Source organism: Pygocentrus nattereri, chromosome 12 (assembly GCF_015220715.1).
Source record: "Pygocentrus nattereri isolate fPygNat1 chromosome 12, fPygNat1.pri, whole genome shotgun sequence".
In the NCBI taxonomy this organism is placed as follows: domain Eukaryota; kingdom Metazoa; phylum Chordata; class Actinopteri; order Characiformes; family Serrasalmidae; genus Pygocentrus; species Pygocentrus nattereri.
Window position 1 is genome coordinate 31,313,673 of NC_051222.1, and position 17,864 is coordinate 31,331,536.

General features: G+C 40.0%; 1 protein-coding gene across 1 annotated transcript in view; it reads left to right on the plus strand.

Annotated features, from left to right (window-relative positions):
• Nucleotides 1-9,834, plus strand: part of LOC108436388 (vacuolar protein sorting-associated protein 27-like) — a 14,344-nt gene extending 4,510 nt beyond the window's left edge. The window contains exons 4-8 of the mRNA XM_017712838.2: nucleotides 1-65; nucleotides 2,244-2,341; nucleotides 3,615-3,730; nucleotides 4,747-5,028; nucleotides 9,416-9,834. The exon at nucleotides 1-65 is cut by the window's left edge and continues 32 nt beyond it. Coding sequence (XP_017568327.1) covers nucleotides 1-65; nucleotides 2,244-2,341; nucleotides 3,615-3,730; nucleotides 4,747-5,028; nucleotides 9,416-9,435 — 581 coding nt within the window. The 3' untranslated portion in view covers nucleotides 9,436-9,834. The remainder of the gene's footprint in view (nucleotides 66-2,243; nucleotides 2,342-3,614; nucleotides 3,731-4,746; nucleotides 5,029-9,415) is intronic.
• The last annotated feature ends 8,030 nt before the right edge of the window (nucleotides 9,835-17,864 follow it).

A 17,864-nucleotide genomic window follows, 5' to 3' on the forward strand; every position in this document is an offset into this window, starting at 1 on the left:
CCTGCTGTGTACAGCAGGGGGGCTTCCCTCAGCTAAGTCTCCAAAAACAGCAGGCTGCTGTTGAGGTAAAGCCTTGTGACCAATACAGATTTGAAAGGACTTAAAAATTCTGACAAATGACATTAATGGTCTATTTAATATTTATATTGTACATTAAAAACTCACACTGCAATCATTTTAGTTAAACAGTGCTTTACTGACTGACTTTGAATTGTTAAATAACACAGTTTGTCAGCAGTGAGCGCACCTTTCTTGCAGTTCAACATGTTGGGGCAGTCGTGGGCTGGAGGTTAGGGATCCAGCCTTGTGACCGGAAGGTCGCCGGTTTGATCCCCAGAGCCGACAGCACACGACTGAGGTGTCCTTGAGCAAGACACCTAACCCCCAACTGCTCCCTGGGTGCTGCGGATTGGGCTGCCCACCGCTCCGGGCAAGTGTGCTCACTGTGTGTGTGTGTGCGCTCCCTAGTGTGTATGTGGTGTTTCACTTCATGGCTGGGTTAAATGCGGAGGTGAAACTTCCCTGTTGTGGGACTAATAAGGGTCTCTTAAATTAAATGTTATAAGCAAATATAAGGTTTAGTTATCCAATTTTGTGTGAAATAGTGTAGTCTGTAAATTGGTGTTCAGGAATTTCACATTCTTTTTGAAAATTGCACAAAGAAACAACACAGACAAATCTTACATGGCAGTCCAAGATTTTTTCTGTATTCTTCCTCTAATGATAAAGCAGCAATAAACAAAAATGCTTCAGTGTGGTTGATTAGATCAATGAGATTTGGTATTACAGGCCAGTCATCACATACAGAAGTAAAGCTGCTCATCACACAGAAAACAGCTGTAACCGGTAAATGTTGTTGGTGTTTTGAAACACACTTTTTTAGTAGCCCACATTTAAACACTAAAAAGTTTTATAAAAAGCTCTGTAACTGTGTGGATGGAAGGCTAAAACCTGGAGGAAACCATCTGAGCTAGTCTGTGTGCATTAGCTTTCAAGAAGCCCTGATAACTGCAGAGTTTAGCCGAGCAGTTCACGCCATCAGTTTCCAGCTAATCTCTTCATCAATGCCCTGTTTTACTCTGTATGAGGTTTAAAATATTAGCACCTCGCTGGTTGCACTGCCCACCGAACTCGGTTTTACATATCAGAGAACACTGGAGATGATTTTAAAGTCAAAGATTTCCATATTTTTTGTTTTTTGCTTTACTGCAGTCTCTGCATTCTTCATTTCCCTCGCTCAATCACGTGATGCAAACAGGAAGCGCAATGTCATTAAGCCAACTAATCAATAACTTGATTCATTGCCATCATTTTTTAAATGATCAATGTTATTCATAAAGTCAATTAATTTCTCGCAGCTGTAGTTCTCTGTAGCACAGCATATGCTACCCCGGGCTCAAGCAGCACGCTTGTTTCTTTAATTCACCCAAATTCAGAAAAAACTGACCAAACAAAACCAACGGTATGTTAAGCTGGCCACTTTTCAGTGGCTTGAGCTAGCTAGGACTTTTCAGTCTCTTCCTCAAGCTTTTCAGCTCTTCAGTCGTCTCTCTTGCTGCTGCTGCTTCTCTCTCCGTTCCCTCTCAGCTCTTTTTAAAGATGCTCCCGCTGCCAGCCAGATCAGCATCAGCTGCTCTCATTAAGGGCAGCATGAGCACCCGAGCTGAGAGGGAACGAGAGCTTGCCGCTCCGCCTCCTCGTTACCGCCCCCAGCTGGCAGCTTGGCTGCCTGGGTCAAACATAAGGTGTAGTGAAGTGGCCTCGCTGCGTAACATGGGGCGGGGCCCAGGCAGAGGAGCTCGGGACTCGCTCCTTGCTCTATTGCCTCTCATGGCCAGCACCAGTGTCCTGATCCTCCTCCTCCCGTCACTCATGATTCACGTCCATCGGGGGAGCTCGGGCTTTGCGCTCCGTACCTCCACACTCACGGCTGTCTCCCTGCTGTCCTCACCGATGTTCGTCGCCGCTGGGTGTTCAGGCCCCGCCTTCCTGCCGGCTCTCGCAGCCGTCATCATTGGGGCCCGGGGGGCGGGCACATGCCACAAGGACGTGAACTTTTTGACTTACAAAATTAACAAAAAACATGGAATTTGAGCAGGAGAATGAATGGCTGGAATGAATGGCTGGAATGAATGCTTCACTGTTTTCCTGGCATTCACTTTCCTGTATAAAAGCAGTGAGAGAAACCTGTTCTGGAATGCTGCTGGAGCTCATTCTGCTTCTGCATGTATCTGTTTATCTAGCACACAGTCGACTTTCCTTCGATTCATTTACAGTCATCTGGCAGCTCTGAGAAGGGAAGCATCGTCACCACACAAACAGTTCAATACTCAAACGTCAGGTATGTGAATGTTTTCAGTGCGTTACCCAACACCATACCCTGTCCTCCCATTAGCCTACACCATACCCTGTCCTCCCATTAGCCTACACCATACCCTGTCCTCCCATTAGCCTACACCATACCCATCCTCCCATTAGCCTACACCATACCCATCCTCCCATTAGCCTACACTGCACCCAGCCCCACATTATCCAACACCATACCTCCTATCCCCACATTACCCAACACTACACCTCCTATCCCCACATTACCCAACACTGTGCTACCCTCCACACAGTACCTAACAATGTACCTCATCCCCACATTACACAACACCATACCTCCCATCCCCACTTTATCCAACACCGTACTCCATCCCAACATTACCCATCACCGTATTACCCCCCACACAGTACCCTACACCGCACCCCATCCCCATATTACCCAACACCATACCTCCCATCCTCACTTTATCCAACACCGTACCCCATCCTGATATTATCCAACATACCCCATCCCCACATTACTCAACAATGTACCCAGCCCCACATTACCCAAAATGGCACACACCACATACCCATATTACTCAACACTGTACCACCCTCCAGACAGTACCCAACACCATACCCCGTCCCCACATTACCTAACACTACCCCAGCTCCACATTAGCCAACATTGCACCCATTACCCAAAATGGTACACACCCCGCATATTTCACATATTACCCAACACTGTACCCCATCCCCATATCATCCAGTATTGTATCCAACCCTAAATTACGCAAAAAAGTACCCAGCCCATGCTCACATTACCCAAGACTGTACCCACACCATTCTCAAATTCACAGTTCAGCTGCTATTGAAGCAAACATAAACTAAAGCTGGCTTTACACAGTGAACCTGCTGTGCAGCTAGTTGCAAGTTATGAGTTGCTTACAACTCCATTTCTCTTCAACTTGACAATTACATTGTGCAATATCGCTCATCATCATCTAAGCCCCTTATCCTCCTGGGTTGCATGAGGTGTTGAAGCCTATAACAACCAAAGCGGCAGTAAAGTTTCACCATGTAAAGCCAGGCTTATCTTTTTGAAGAGATTGTAGCTGCTATTTTGTTGTTACAAAACAATTGCGTGGATACATCACGGTCTACATGTAAAAGTCATCACACACATTCATATTTGTATTGCAACAGCAGCAGCTGGATCATATGGTAAACTGTGGAACTAAACCTCTTTCATATTCAGCAGCTCTGTGATATAAAATAGTGTGAGTCTTCTGTTTTCTCCCCTACAGTCTGGAGAACACATCTTCTCCATCATATGCTCCCCAACAGTGTGGGTACCCACCTCCTCCACCATACTCACCTCCGACCTTCCAATCACCCAACTACACACAACAAATAGCAGCAGGTCTGCACACCCACCTCCAGCACTCACATAATAACACCTAGTAAAAAAGAAGCTGTGGTCACAATTACACATCACAGTTCAGAAACAAAAAATGAATAACAAGTGGCATTTTCTTGTTTCTGTCAGAAATAATTATTCACATTTAGATGAAAGTGCTACATTTTCCTCATGGAAGTTTTCAGCAATATTTAAACTTTCTTGATTTTTAGATGTGAAGCACCTTATGAAACTGGTTTGCAACTCACTCACTCATGTTCAGCAGGCTAAACATCCAAGGGGACAGCATTAAGCAGTCAAACAGCTTTTGTTGCTTCATTAAGAGTAGTCTTTTCATTTGAACAATTATGGATGGGCACTTCAGATAAATTTGATAGTCAAACTTGTAGGGCATTTTTAGAAGAATATTTAGGATTGTTTAGGCTAAAGACTACCATACATATCACAGACTTATGCAGTGTCCAAAACAGTACCAATTCTTACCATTACTGTATTACATTAAACACAGAATCCACAGTAGGTGACAAGTGGCTAAGGAATTAACACCAAAAGGACTGCAAATCTGAATGAATTAAAACAAACAAATGCTAAGCATGTTTTACTGTGTCTGAAGAGTACCTTGTTTTTTTTTTTTCAATTTGTTGCACTGCAACTTACTTCGCCGAAACAGCAAATTTGTTAAGAGTTAGTTTGCTGATACGAAAGCTAATAAATTCACTACAGTTGCAAGTTTTATTCCATTAAATTTGTATGAACGGACTGTAAAATGAGCTCCAGCTTTTCTGTGAGTAGTTTTTGCACTTCTTGCTTTGGACTGACCCAAACCATAAGAGAGAGGCTCTATAGTGCCCTTTGGTGGAGAACAGATTTCAGACATCTCATTCATCCATTCATCATCTAAACCACTTATCCTGAGATAATCAGACATATCATTGTCCTTAAATATGAGAACATGTAACACCAGAAAGAGAATCTAAATATAAGACTGATGTGAGTGCTTTTGTTTTATGACTCCTCAGGGTTAGTTCAACAAAATGTTGCAGTTCAGCCGACACCTCAGCCTGCAGTAATTCAACAGCCGGCTCAACCTGCTGTAATCCAGGCTCCGAACGCAGCAATGATGCTTGGAGCTGGGGTTTCATCTCCTGTAATCCAATCTGCTGCTCAACCATCACTTATGCTTCAGCAACAGGTCGTAATGCAGCCTGGAGGTCAACCCACTGTTGCCCAGCCCCTAGGTACGATCCAGCCTATGGTTCAGCCAAGGATAATCTACCAAGCTCCAGCAGCAAACACAGTGGGTGAGTATCCATCACAGGCAGTGCTAGGGTCAGTGGACTTAGCCCAGGAGGTATGTTTATGAAATAAGTTCCACTTTGTTTGCAGGATGTTCATGTTGACCTTTGCATCCCTGTTAACTGGAATCAGAATCAGTAATTTGTACTGTAACAAAGACATGAATGCTTCAGTTCTTCCACACTTATACAGTAACAGAGAGATTTATACCCCAGTTCTGCCGCACATGTACATTAATCAGGCATCCATTCTTGAGGTCTACCACACTTATACAGTAACACAGAAATCTATACCTATGTTCTACCACAGTTCTACAATAACAGGTATGCATATGTAGCCAGACTACTCCTGTAAGCTACTTCCCAGCCATCTGCGTTGTGTGTGATGCTGGAATAACACCCAGGACACCGGAGAGCAGCCTCAGTCTGTGTGCATTTTCATCTGTGTATAAATCATTTAGAGCAAAGCAGAAAGATATATCGGCATCAATAGCTTCTCAGAAAATGCCTCTCTCAGTCAGGTTCACTGCAGACTCTGCTGCACCAAAATACAGATACAATAGTATACATATCTTTACATCTATATATACATACAGTCATTAAATTGACTAGAAGACATGGGTACAAAGTATTATGTGTCACATTAATTTCTAATCAGTAACAATCTATAATATTAAACTTACATTATATTACCCTAAAATACATTCTTATTCAGATACATATAACTGAGTATATACATACAAAATTATACGAAATTATGATCAACCCGTCCGAGCACATACAATATGACAAGGGGGGAGACAGAACAGGAAGACAGGAATAATAAGGGCCTGAAGAAGGCGCCCTGCTCGGCATCCCAGTCCAGGTATCTCAGTTCGCAGGGTGGTATGGCGATAACACAGCAAAATTGCCATGGAGACAACCTTGATCGGGCCCAGGCAGAGTCAACAATCAGCAGTCCAGGAAAGTGGAGCAGCAGTGTTCCTCTAGGGGAGATGTGATGTACCAGTCGAGGCCAAGGCCCACGCTGATACGGGGAGCCGAAAGCAGATAAGAAGATTTTGCAGGCTTCGAGGGAGTAGCTGTATTTTTCACGGTAGCTCACCAAGTCCATTGTGGTCACTCCAATGATCCATTTTCCTTTGCAAAGCCGTCAACTTCTCCACGATGTTATCCAGGGTACGACTTACAGTCAGAGTGTTGACAGCTCTGCCCACCACTTCAATCATGTCGGGCAGCTTCAAGGGGCCGTGGACAGCTGCCCCTATTCCGCGAATCTTTCGATACACCAGGGCAATGCCTAATCCAATCAGCAAAACACCTGTGATCATGGTTCCGAATAGGTAGACGTCCTCAATATCCTCCACGGAGAGAGCAGCCAGGCACACGACACGCCACCTCTCCCATGCGTCCATCGTGTAGCCAGCTGCAAAGGTTCCAGCAGGACAGGCTGGTTCCCCCGCACCAGAACTTCTCGTCGAGAAGATGGTGTCAATTGCATTGAGAGACCATTTGATCAAATCCATTTTAGGTCTGGAGAACAGCGCAGAGAGAGTCTCTCAGTGAAGAGCTCAGACTAGACTAGACACAGAAGCAAAGCAGGAGAGATAAGGGAGAGGAGAAGGAGAAAGTGCGACCGCCTTTGTTGAGAGCAAGAGTAACTTTCATTCAAAACCATTTTATCGCTCTGCTAAAAAAATCACATTTTAAAGCTTAAAAACGTTACTTGCACCTCTGTAGTTCATGTCGCCATATTCATAGTGGTAAAATACACAAATATAATTTAACCTATTTGGACAGAGCACTTCACAAACACACCTCTCTCAGTCAGGTTCACTGCAGAATGAGAAACAAAATTGCGGCAACATAAGAAAGAGAGAAAAACTACGGGTGCTGAGAAAGGATAAAATACATACGTACTCCCATAAACCATCACTCTGTGTGTGTGTATATATATATATATATATATATATAATATTGGTAAGTTTTAACCATCTGTACGATTCTAAGCTTTGTTGACTGACTAACCTGGCAAGAATCTATTTCAAGATTGCCTTATCCTATTTCTTCAAGCCTTCTCTTAAGACTAGCTATACTAGCCTCTCCTTCTACTACATCTTCTATGGGGTATGACTGTCTTAAACTTTTTTAAATGCTAGCAAGAGCAGGGTCAGGACAATACTTTACAAACAAATCATTGTGACTTCACGATTTGGCTCTTCAACACAGTGACCCTGTCTCCTCAAACACTTATCAGCTATGTCTACTGCTTTGTTTAAATAGAGCCAATAATCCATGGTGCTTTCACCAGTGTAACGGGGAGCATGGAGGCGGACACATATGCAGAGATAAGCGAGATTTATTAAGGGCAAATCCAGGGTCATCATCGTAACAGTCCAGGTTGAAGTAACTAATACGGAGAGTTTGGGGGGCAGACAAAACAGACACCAGGATGCAATTCATGTCCTTTCTGGTATGGGATGTCATGATAACTATGTCTGTTACCACTTGACTTGAAGCAAAAATCTAAGAGTCCTGAAAAAGCGTTTACTACCGTCCATCAAACACACAGATACCAGATGCAGGTGATGGCGATGATCTGAAGAAATCCGGGTCACAACACCAATGTAGCCATACTACTCCCATAAGCTACTTCCCAGTCACCTGCGTTGTGTGTGGTACTGTAATAAAACTCAGGGCACCGGATATCAGTTTCAGTCTGTGTGTGTTTTCACCTGTGTATAAATCATTTAGAGCAAACCAGAAATATATATTGCTGTCAATAACTTTTTAGAAAATGCTTAACAAAAGAAATAATACGAACATAAGGCACAAAGGCAAGGAACAACACGAACGATATATATATATATATATATATATATATATATACACTGATTGAATATACACATATACACAATATACACTAGTATTACACTATTCCAATGTACAATTGTACAGTAAGAATTTATGAAATAAAACTCTTCCAGATTGTACAGGGTATGGATAAGATGTACAAGCTGTCAATCTATGTGTAAGTACAGATTTGCTAGATTGAAGGTGCAGTGAAATCAGAGTGAGTTCTTTTGATGTGGATGAGGTTTAGATTGTCCATGGAGATCATCATGACTCAGCTGTGCAGTGACAGGCCTACAGATTAATACACCAGCACTGTTGGCTGTTCAGCGGCCTGATGGCCCGGGGAAGAAACTGTCTTGGAACCGGCTGGTTCTGGACTTTATACTTCTGTACCTCCTCCCACTCGGCAGCTTTGAGAACAGACTTGGGTGGAAGGTTTGGGTGGGTGGAATCATTCAGAATCCTCCTGGTCTTCCTCAGGCAGCGGCTGGTGTATAAGTCCAAAATGCTTGGAAGCTGGACCCCAGTGATGTGCTGGGCTGTCCGCACCACCCTCTGCAGAGCTTTCCACTCAATGGCAGAATTCATGGGTCCATCAGAATTCATGGGTCCATCCAGGTCTTGCAGAAGCAAAGCAGCCCCAGACCATCACACTACCACCACCATATTTTACTGTTGGTATGATGTTCTTATAGTGGAATGTGATTAGCTTTACACCAGATGTAATGGGACCCATGTCTTCCAAAAAGTTCCACCTTTGAGTCTTTTGGGTCAGCAGTGATTTGCGCTTTGCTACTCTCTCATGGATGCCATTTTCGGGCCAGTGTCTTTGTGGTTGTGGAATCATGTACACCTTAGCTGAGACAAATGAGGCCTGTAGTTCTTTAGATGATTGTTTGGGTTCTTTAGTGACCTCCTGGATGAGTCGTCAATGTGTTCTTGGTGAAATTTTGGTAGGCCATCCACTCCTGAGAAGGTTCCCCACTGTTACAGGTTTTCTCCATTTGTGGATAACTGGGTCTCACTTTGATTCGCTGGAGTCCCAGAGCCTTAGCTATCTGCAACCCTTTCCAGACTGGTAGATTTCAGTGACTTTGTTTTACATCTGTGTTTGAATCTCTTTTGAATGAGGCCTCATGTGCTGCTTTTTGAGACCTTCAGGCCTGCTTGTCATTGCCAGACAGGTTCTATTTAAGTAATGCTTAGATTCAACAGTTCTGGCAGTAATCATGCCTGGGTGTATCTAGTAAAATTGAACCCAGTAGCGAATTTGATTAACTAGTTGTTTTAGTAGCTGTGAGGCACTTTTTCACATAGAGCCAATTAGGGCTGAACAGCATTTTTCCTTCAATAAATGAAATCATCATTTAAAAAAATGAAGCATGTTGTGTTTATTTGGGTCATGTTTGTCTAATATTAAAAGCTGTCTGATGGTCTGAAACATTCAATTCAAATATCAAAAGAAAATATTAGGAAGGGGACACTTACCGTGTTACAGATAACTTAATGTGTTATTTTTTCTTCTGTCACTTTACAGTATATCAACAGTTATTCTGATTCCATGCTCCACCTGGGTGGCACCATGCAGAAGAACCTGTGAGAACCTAAAGAACATGAAAAAAACACCAGCCTGGTTTAAGGACAACTATGTTGGGAAATAAACATATATGGAGTTCTATGAAATATATTGAGTGTCGTAGATCTTTAAATATAATCTTCTGAACGTGTATTTCCTATCTTTTTGAATAGATGCCAGGTAGAAAATGTGTAAATGTGCTACACAGAACGTTTCACATTCCTCCACTGTTAATATGCTGATATGTTTAAATAATGCTGACTCAAGAATGTGTGTAACTCTATGTAACTGTTCAAGAAACTGAATATCCAGTTTCTTTCTACTTATAGATGTGATGCCAATAGCTAAGCCTGTACAAATAAAGGAGAGAAGGATACCAACATGTTGTCGAAGTATCTTGCAAATCCATTTTTGTCTGCATCTATTTCTTTATTTCCCCCAATCATTTCAAAACACCAGCTGGCATTTACAGTAAATAATGAATGGGGTGATTTAAAATTAAAATTACATGGAATAAAGTCTATTAATTACCAGTTAATTGAATATACTTCAACTTACATTAATGTATAAAGTTTTCACTTCTTGTGAAAAGTTATCGTTCTGGAGACACAAGATTGTCACATATTTTCCCTGATAGCAATAAAATGTGGTCTGGGAGTGATTGTTCAAGGGCATGGGAAGCATTCTGTTCCCTAACCATTATTACAAAGGCAGCGGCAGTATTATTCCACTTCCTGAGCCTGTTTTCCTTTTTTTTTTGCTTTCTCTTCCCATTCTTCTCTCATAGTAGTGGGGTGTTGTTTGTATTGTGCTTAGTCTGAGGTTAACGCTCACAGGAGCCCTCCTTTATACAGGTAAGGAAGATGTGTGTGTGTGTGGGTGTGGCTTTAAAAAAAACTTTATGCCATGCAGAAATGGACAAAAAAGTACATTTTAGTTAGAAGATGCATTTCTCTAATAGCTCTAATAAAAAGTTATACTATGACATAGAAGGAAACCAAATGTAAAGGACTTCATTTGAAAATACCAGCTGGCTTTTGCAATACATCATGAATTGACTGATAGATGTCAAACATCATGTTACATTAACTTAACCCTTTAAACGGCCAGCCCCTACCGGTGAGCCCAAAGTCTTATTATATACTTATATTACATAAAAATAGCTCAATCAATTTGCATTGTAGTCCATGTAATTACTAAATCATAAGCCTCTGTATGTAATAAGCCTGAGTTATTAAGCGGTTAAAATAACTAAGAATGCAGAAACACTTTATAATAGGTAGAAATGAGCAAAAATGTCAATGTTTGTTAGAAAATTCATTGCTCGTCTAAAACCTTAATAAAACGTAGGCGCTGTGATGGTGTGAAGCTAAATATAAATGCTGCAGTTTGGAGTCATCTGCAGTGTTTGACTCATTGAGATAATATTAATGATTAAAGAAATTTAGGCAGGGTGGTCTTTTTAGCTGAATCTTTTTAAAAAGTTTATCAAATATATCAAAAAAGTGGATTAGGATTCTGACGCAATACTACTGTGGTAACTTTTTTCATGCTTAACTGAGTGCAATTAAAAAAACACCTTCTATAAACTATTATCAACCTGATGGATTGATAGAGAAACGGAAGATATGCAAGGCTGTGACTGTTCATTTTAAGGAAATACTACACATTATATAACTGTACCTGTCATCAACTTGTTTGTAAGTTATCTTTATGTACATTCTTTTAACTCTTTTATTCACGTGAACTGACTAATGGACAGTGCACAGCAGTGAAACGTAAACCTGGGGCTATATTACAGAAACTGTCTATGTTTTTATCTTAAGATCTCACAGGTCAAGATAAGATTTTTCACAAATTCGTATTACAGAAGCAAACGGTATCTTAATTTAGGAATTTTATCACACAGAACCTTATCCTCAAATTAGGAAATGTTAACGTATTCGATGTCGACAATCAACTGTGATGTGTATCTCCTAGTAACCGATCGTACGCACACAGCTGAAATGCAAACACGTGATTAAAATAATCGTTAGTTAGACAGACAGCTATAGTCTGATGGTCTTATCTTCTATTTTACTTGTCTGTTTATATTGTTTTATGCAGTGACACACTAAAAGCTACACTAAAAACTGCTTTGACCTAGAACCTTTTTTTTCCTGACAACATTGTGATCTCCATCATCCCTCCTTATTAACGTTAACATGTTAATGTTGATAAAAAATAATATATAGTGATAGTAAATAATATTACAGTGCTAGTGAATAATGAGGAGACAGAGCTGAACGTATGGCTGTTTAATAGGAGAATAATTTTAGTGCAATACTAGTGTTTATTGTGTATATGTGTATATTCATAGTCAGTGTATTTATATACATTTCTTTTTCTTCTTAGATATTTTTTTTTTTGTATTTAAATTCTATAAGGGGCTACGCACCTAAGATTTTTACTCACTTTCCACCTGTGCAAATGTGATTTGATGTTAAACGTGATTTTAAAAAAATATATCATTTTTAGTATATAAGCAAACAAAGGTTAACTATTCAGAGCAGTGCTGTTACATACAGTCTTTTATCCTTTACACTGAGAAACAAATAGTGGGACAGTGAAGTAAAATTGGTCGTAATTATGACTATAAGGCAAAAAAGCCATCTTTTATTTCTGGATAACAGTTAAAATGTATTTCTGCACAACTTATACATTACACGGAATATATTTTTTTGTTCTTTAGTTTTTTGCTGTATATAAATAATGGGCAACTACATTTAAGTTAAGCATATAATACAAATAAAAAAATACAAATTCTATTTTAAAACTGAGCTACAAACCATACTAAAATCTGTACTGTTTAAAGCTGTGTGTCATTTGTGTTCCATAAACATGTAATGTCATTAAACAAAAACACTGATTAGCCCATAATTACTGAAATCTCTTTTTATCGTTCTGGTCAATGTGGTTAAAATGCTGATAGCTTCAAGTGTCTCAAAAAGACTGTGCTAATGATGTTACTTTCATACTAATGTATGAAATATTAAGTGGTTTTAAAAACTGAACTAAACCGTAAGGATGCAGTCTTTGTAATTATGTAATTTTCTACATCCAGCGTGGTTGTGAAACTAAAGTGGCAGTGGACTGTATTTTAAAAGGAAATGATGTTATTGATGCTACTAACGTGCACATCTTACACTTGAATTACATATTAATATTAGTATTCTGGCACAGGAATGGTAGGAACTCCTTTGGGTTTTCCAAATGTGCATTTCTCTAAACTGAAACGTAAAATGCCTGTTTGTAGTGATCCGGCCCCCTTTGAAAGACAGACCTGGGAGGATGAAGTGCACTTGCTGCCATCAGGAAATGGTCACAGTCACCAGAGGTGTTAATGGAGTTCTTACCTGGACTATCTTTGGAACCCTCTTAGTCTGCGGGTGAGACAACCTGACACATTCACACAAACACACACACCTCGCTCACCCATTTACAGACCCTTACAGTTCCTCTGTTCTCTCTCTGCAGGATCTGGCCGTTCTGCCTGATTCCGTTCTGTGTAAAATCCTGTAAGGACATAGAACACACCTGCCCCAGCTGCCAGAACGTTGTGTACATTCACAAACGCATGTGAGAATCTCCAGACAAGAGAACCTGCACTGGCACTGTGATTTAGGCTAAGACTAGGTTTACTCCATGTGTGGGAAGAAAGCTTTAAGTTTTTCCTTAACGTCTTTAAATTTATGGATAGTTCATGTACTTTTTGTAACTCTCACGAAAAACAACCTAACGGTCCGCTATAAAACAGTACAAGCATTTTGGATGTGTTGTTTTGCAGAACAGACACATTTTTGTGAATTTTGGAACTACTAAATCTGGCTGGTTGGCTCAAGCAACTGCGGAAAAACCGTCATAACCTTTAAATTCATAGAACAGCCACTAGAACCGATGGACATTAAAATTTCAGAAATCATCATTTACCAGACAGAGGATGGGGAAGTACAGTAAAAGATTCCTCTTCTTTTTGGGTGATTGTTCCTAAAGTGTATCTCATCGCCTTTATAATGATAATGAACATATTAAATGTACACTCAAGCAAAAGTGCCACTTCAATAATAATAATCATTAATAGTGACTGTATTGTGACTTTATGTACACTCTTACTCTGATTCATACCACTTGTTCTAAACAGATTAAAGTAATTAAAATGATTTTGTGTATAGTTCTTTTCTTGTGAAACATTCCTTACACATGCCTTAGACATAAGGCAACACCTTATCTGAAGGCTACCTACAAACACACACACACACACACACACACACACACACACACACACACACACATTTTCTAAGCCGCTTCTCCCTCAGGGTCGCAGGGGGGTGCTGGAGCCTATCCCAGTGGTCATTGGGCGGAAGGCAGGATACAACACAGCAGTGCTGTGAAAAAGTATTTCTTTTATTTTTGCTAATTTGTCAGATTTAAATGGTTCAGGCCATCCAACTAACTTCAATATAAGATAAAGACAATGAAAGCAAACACAAATGACCATTCCATATATTCAAAATCACCTGTGTGAAAAAGTAATTGCCAAACCTGATAACTGGTTGTGCCACCCTTGGCCGAACAATGTCAATCAAACATTTGCGTCTTGAGTCTTTCACGTCACTGTGGAGAAATTTTGGCCCATTCTTCTTTGCAGAATGTTTTAATTCGGTTACACTGGAGAGTTGATGAGCAAGAACTGCCTGTTTAAAGTCTTAAAACAGCATCTCAGTGCAATTCAAGTTAGGCCTTTGTCTTGGCAACTCAAAAACGTTTGTTTTGGATGAAACAGCTTGTGTGCTTCGGATCATTGTTCTGCTGAATTCATGGTTCCATAAAATTGGACAAGTTGCCCAGGACTATAGCAGCAAAGCAGCCCCAGACCATCACACTACCACCACTATGTTTCACTGTTGGTATGATGTTTATTTGGTGCAATGTTAGTATGATGGTCTAGTATGATGGATGTAATGGGATTCATGTCTTCCAAAAAGTTCCACCTCTGACTCATCAGTCCACAGAATAATATCCCTAAAGTCTCGGGTGTCATCTAGATGTTTTTGGGCAAATGCAAGACGAGCTCTTGGTTAGCAGTGGTTTGCCTCTGCAACACTCCCACTTTGTCTAACATTAAAAGTAGTTTGATTATCTGAAACATTCAATTGTGACAAATATGCAAAACAGAAGAAACTGAGAAGAGGCAAATAACTTCTCAAAGCATTGCAGGGATTCATAATACACACACAAACATGAATAATATATAATATAAATACGGAATATTTATGGACATTTATGCAAGTAATCGCATGAGAACATTAGATGCTTTATGAAGTCAATTAGGTGATATTGACATAAGTGGCTTTAAACTAAGTGACAGTTCATTTTGTAACACTGTTATAAAGCAAGATTTTCAAGTAATGGAGCCAGTAAGATGGTCTAGTTAAGACCCTGTTATTCACTTCTGTGAAGGATTTTAATGCATTTAATAATGTACAAATGTTCTGTAATTAATTCAAAGCAAAAATACCCTAAAATCTTGGTCTAACTGCAAGCGATGGAAGCGAGTGTCAAACTGCTCCCATTATACTCAATAAAGCTGTTTACACTGGCTGTGAGTGGCAGAACATGATGCAGTGTGATGCAATGTGCTGGTTTTGATAGATGCCCTTTTTCTGTTTTTGAGGCATGGCATCACTTTGCCTTTCTACCTCAAAAAGGATGAGAGAAAAGTAGGAATCTCTTCTAACAAACAAACTATCTACTTCCAAATATGCGTGGTAAAAATATGATTTAATCTTGTCTCAGATGGTTTGGTATAAGACAACACAGTGGAACAATGATGCAAATACAGTATATATATATATATATATAGTATATAGTATAATATTTTGTAAGTAAAAGTACAAATGCTCTGTCTGTCTTTCTACTTGTGTACAATTACCAGTTATTTGCTTTTCAATAAACTTAAGCATCATATATAAAAGCATGATCTGGGCCTCTAGGCTGTTTATTTGGCAAAAATGCTTCATAACACTTCATAACACAATTTTGTCCTTCATAACAATAAAACATATCTGACACTTTAGTTTAAGGCTCCTTGTGTCAATACAATGTCATTTACTTCATAAAATGTTCATCATTTCACAGGTTATGGCATAAGCTGTTATGTAGCTTTAAAATACAGTGTCACCAAATATTCCAACTCCACAATGAGAGTTTTTAATCCCACTAAAAGTACAGACAAATTCAAAGTAAACAGTGCCTCAAAATACAGGTAAAACAGGTTTCTACGGGTTATTATCCTCCGTTTCATCAGTAACGTAGTGTGTTTCGCTCTGGAGGCAGCTGTCTAACTAGTCACTGCCTTAAAAGGCACCTTTTAATCTAAAATTTCAGTAGTGCATTTGGGACACTGTTCAGAACCGTCATGTCACAGGTTTATTGCATGTACATGTACATGTAATGTCTAATCACTCTCAGTCACTTGTTAGCTTACACTCACCTGTGGCTGTAAAGCTGGATCACCTCAGTGAATAAGGTGTGCTTGGACACTGTTGTGGGAGTCTACTGTGTATGAAGAACAGGCTGCTTTAGGGAGCTGTATCTGCTGTTTTGCTCTGGACTTGGCGCTCCAATATCATGTGAACCACCTTAAGGAACCTGCATCTCTAACACGGAGGGCATAGAAACTGCCTATAATGTTGTACAAAGAAAAGAAAAAAGTAATAATAATGATTTAAGAACTTTTAAATCGTCCAAATTCTCCAATGCTGCCTTCAAATTTGGTCAAAATAAGGCATCTTAGAAAACAGCTGACTTACACTGCCTTGACAGTGGGAAAGTCTTGAGATGTGCAAATGCTTAGTCTCCTGAGTGGATTACACTGTCTGCGTATGAATTTGAGGAACTCCTGCAGTTTTGCCAACTAATTCAATGGAAAGTTGCTAAAGTCTGCTCTAAAAAGTCGCTAAATGTTGCCAGATCATGCTCTAACTAGCATTTCTGTGATGTAACCGGGCCCTTCACATCTGGGTGCTTCTACCTCTCTGTGCTCACATAACTTGTATTTTAATAAAGACGAATTCCCAATACATATTTTTCTATTTCTGCTGTCAGACAACAGGACAAGGATGAAATACTGACTGAGCCGCACCCCATTAAGACTACATGTTAACCAGCAGTCTCTTTCAAAGCCATTTTAAAGGTGCAGCTCTGCACTGCTAAAATTCAGATTTTATAAGCAGGATGTCATGTGACAAAATCACCCTACACATCATTTACAGACAACAGCTGTGCTGTGATTTTGGCTGTATTTACATACAAAATGATCACTCAGAGACAAAGACAGAAGCGACACGACATCTCATTTTTTCTCTCACGCAGAGCACAGCCTCTGTCTGGGTATCAAACCACAAGAAACATGATCCATTTTCAGTGTGATCGTAATGGGTAAGACAGTGATAGCGGCCAAAACTTTCAAATTAAAACCGAAGAGGAACAAACAATATAAACCAGTTAGTTCTTTACAACACCGTTTGCACAGGCAGTCATTTATGTCTACAACAACTGAGCCTGTTGCTCCACCTCTCTGCCACTGACGGAACAGAGCAGACGCAGAGACAGGAGAGCCTCTCGCTCGTGGGGACAGTCCTGGCAGCTCTTTTCTATGGAAAACAGCTTAGATTTGTCTAAAAAGACAGGGGACTTGTTGCTGGTGCTTTCTTGAAAAAGAGTCGTTAAAGGGCTTTGACAAGTTGACACCACTGTGAAGGAGTGACCTTTAGCCTTTTGCTTCACAGAAACCAAGACAATCTGGTCACCAGTGATGATAAAGTCATGGACTACATCTTAAAATTCAGAGGTCAAAGCGAGTCCAGAAGAACTGTGTGGCTAATAAGCGGAGCTGTAGAATCTGGTTCAAGCATTCCTGTAATGTACCTTTCCACACACCTCTAACATGTCTGGGTAACACTTCATAACAATGACAGGTTATAAGACATTTACAAGCATGAGTTAATCGGCATCTGGAGTTATTCATTGTAAATTAACACTGTAATATTTACACTGCTTTAAAAAGGACATACAAGTTATTACTTTCAAATGAAGTAGTGAGTGTCTTCTTCACAATTAACACATCACGTACTAAAAAAGTACTAAAATATTTTTCTATTACGCCAATTAATTACTGATAAGTCAGAAATTCTTACGTTGGCCACTGTGAGTGAGAATATTATGTGCGTATTTACACAAGACATAAAATAAAACAATAATCTTGGCTGTGACCCAAAACAAACACTGCAAACTGAGCATGAAGCAAATGACACGAGACAAAGACAAACAGAAATAGGAAAGCTACGTATAACGAAGAACAGGAACCACC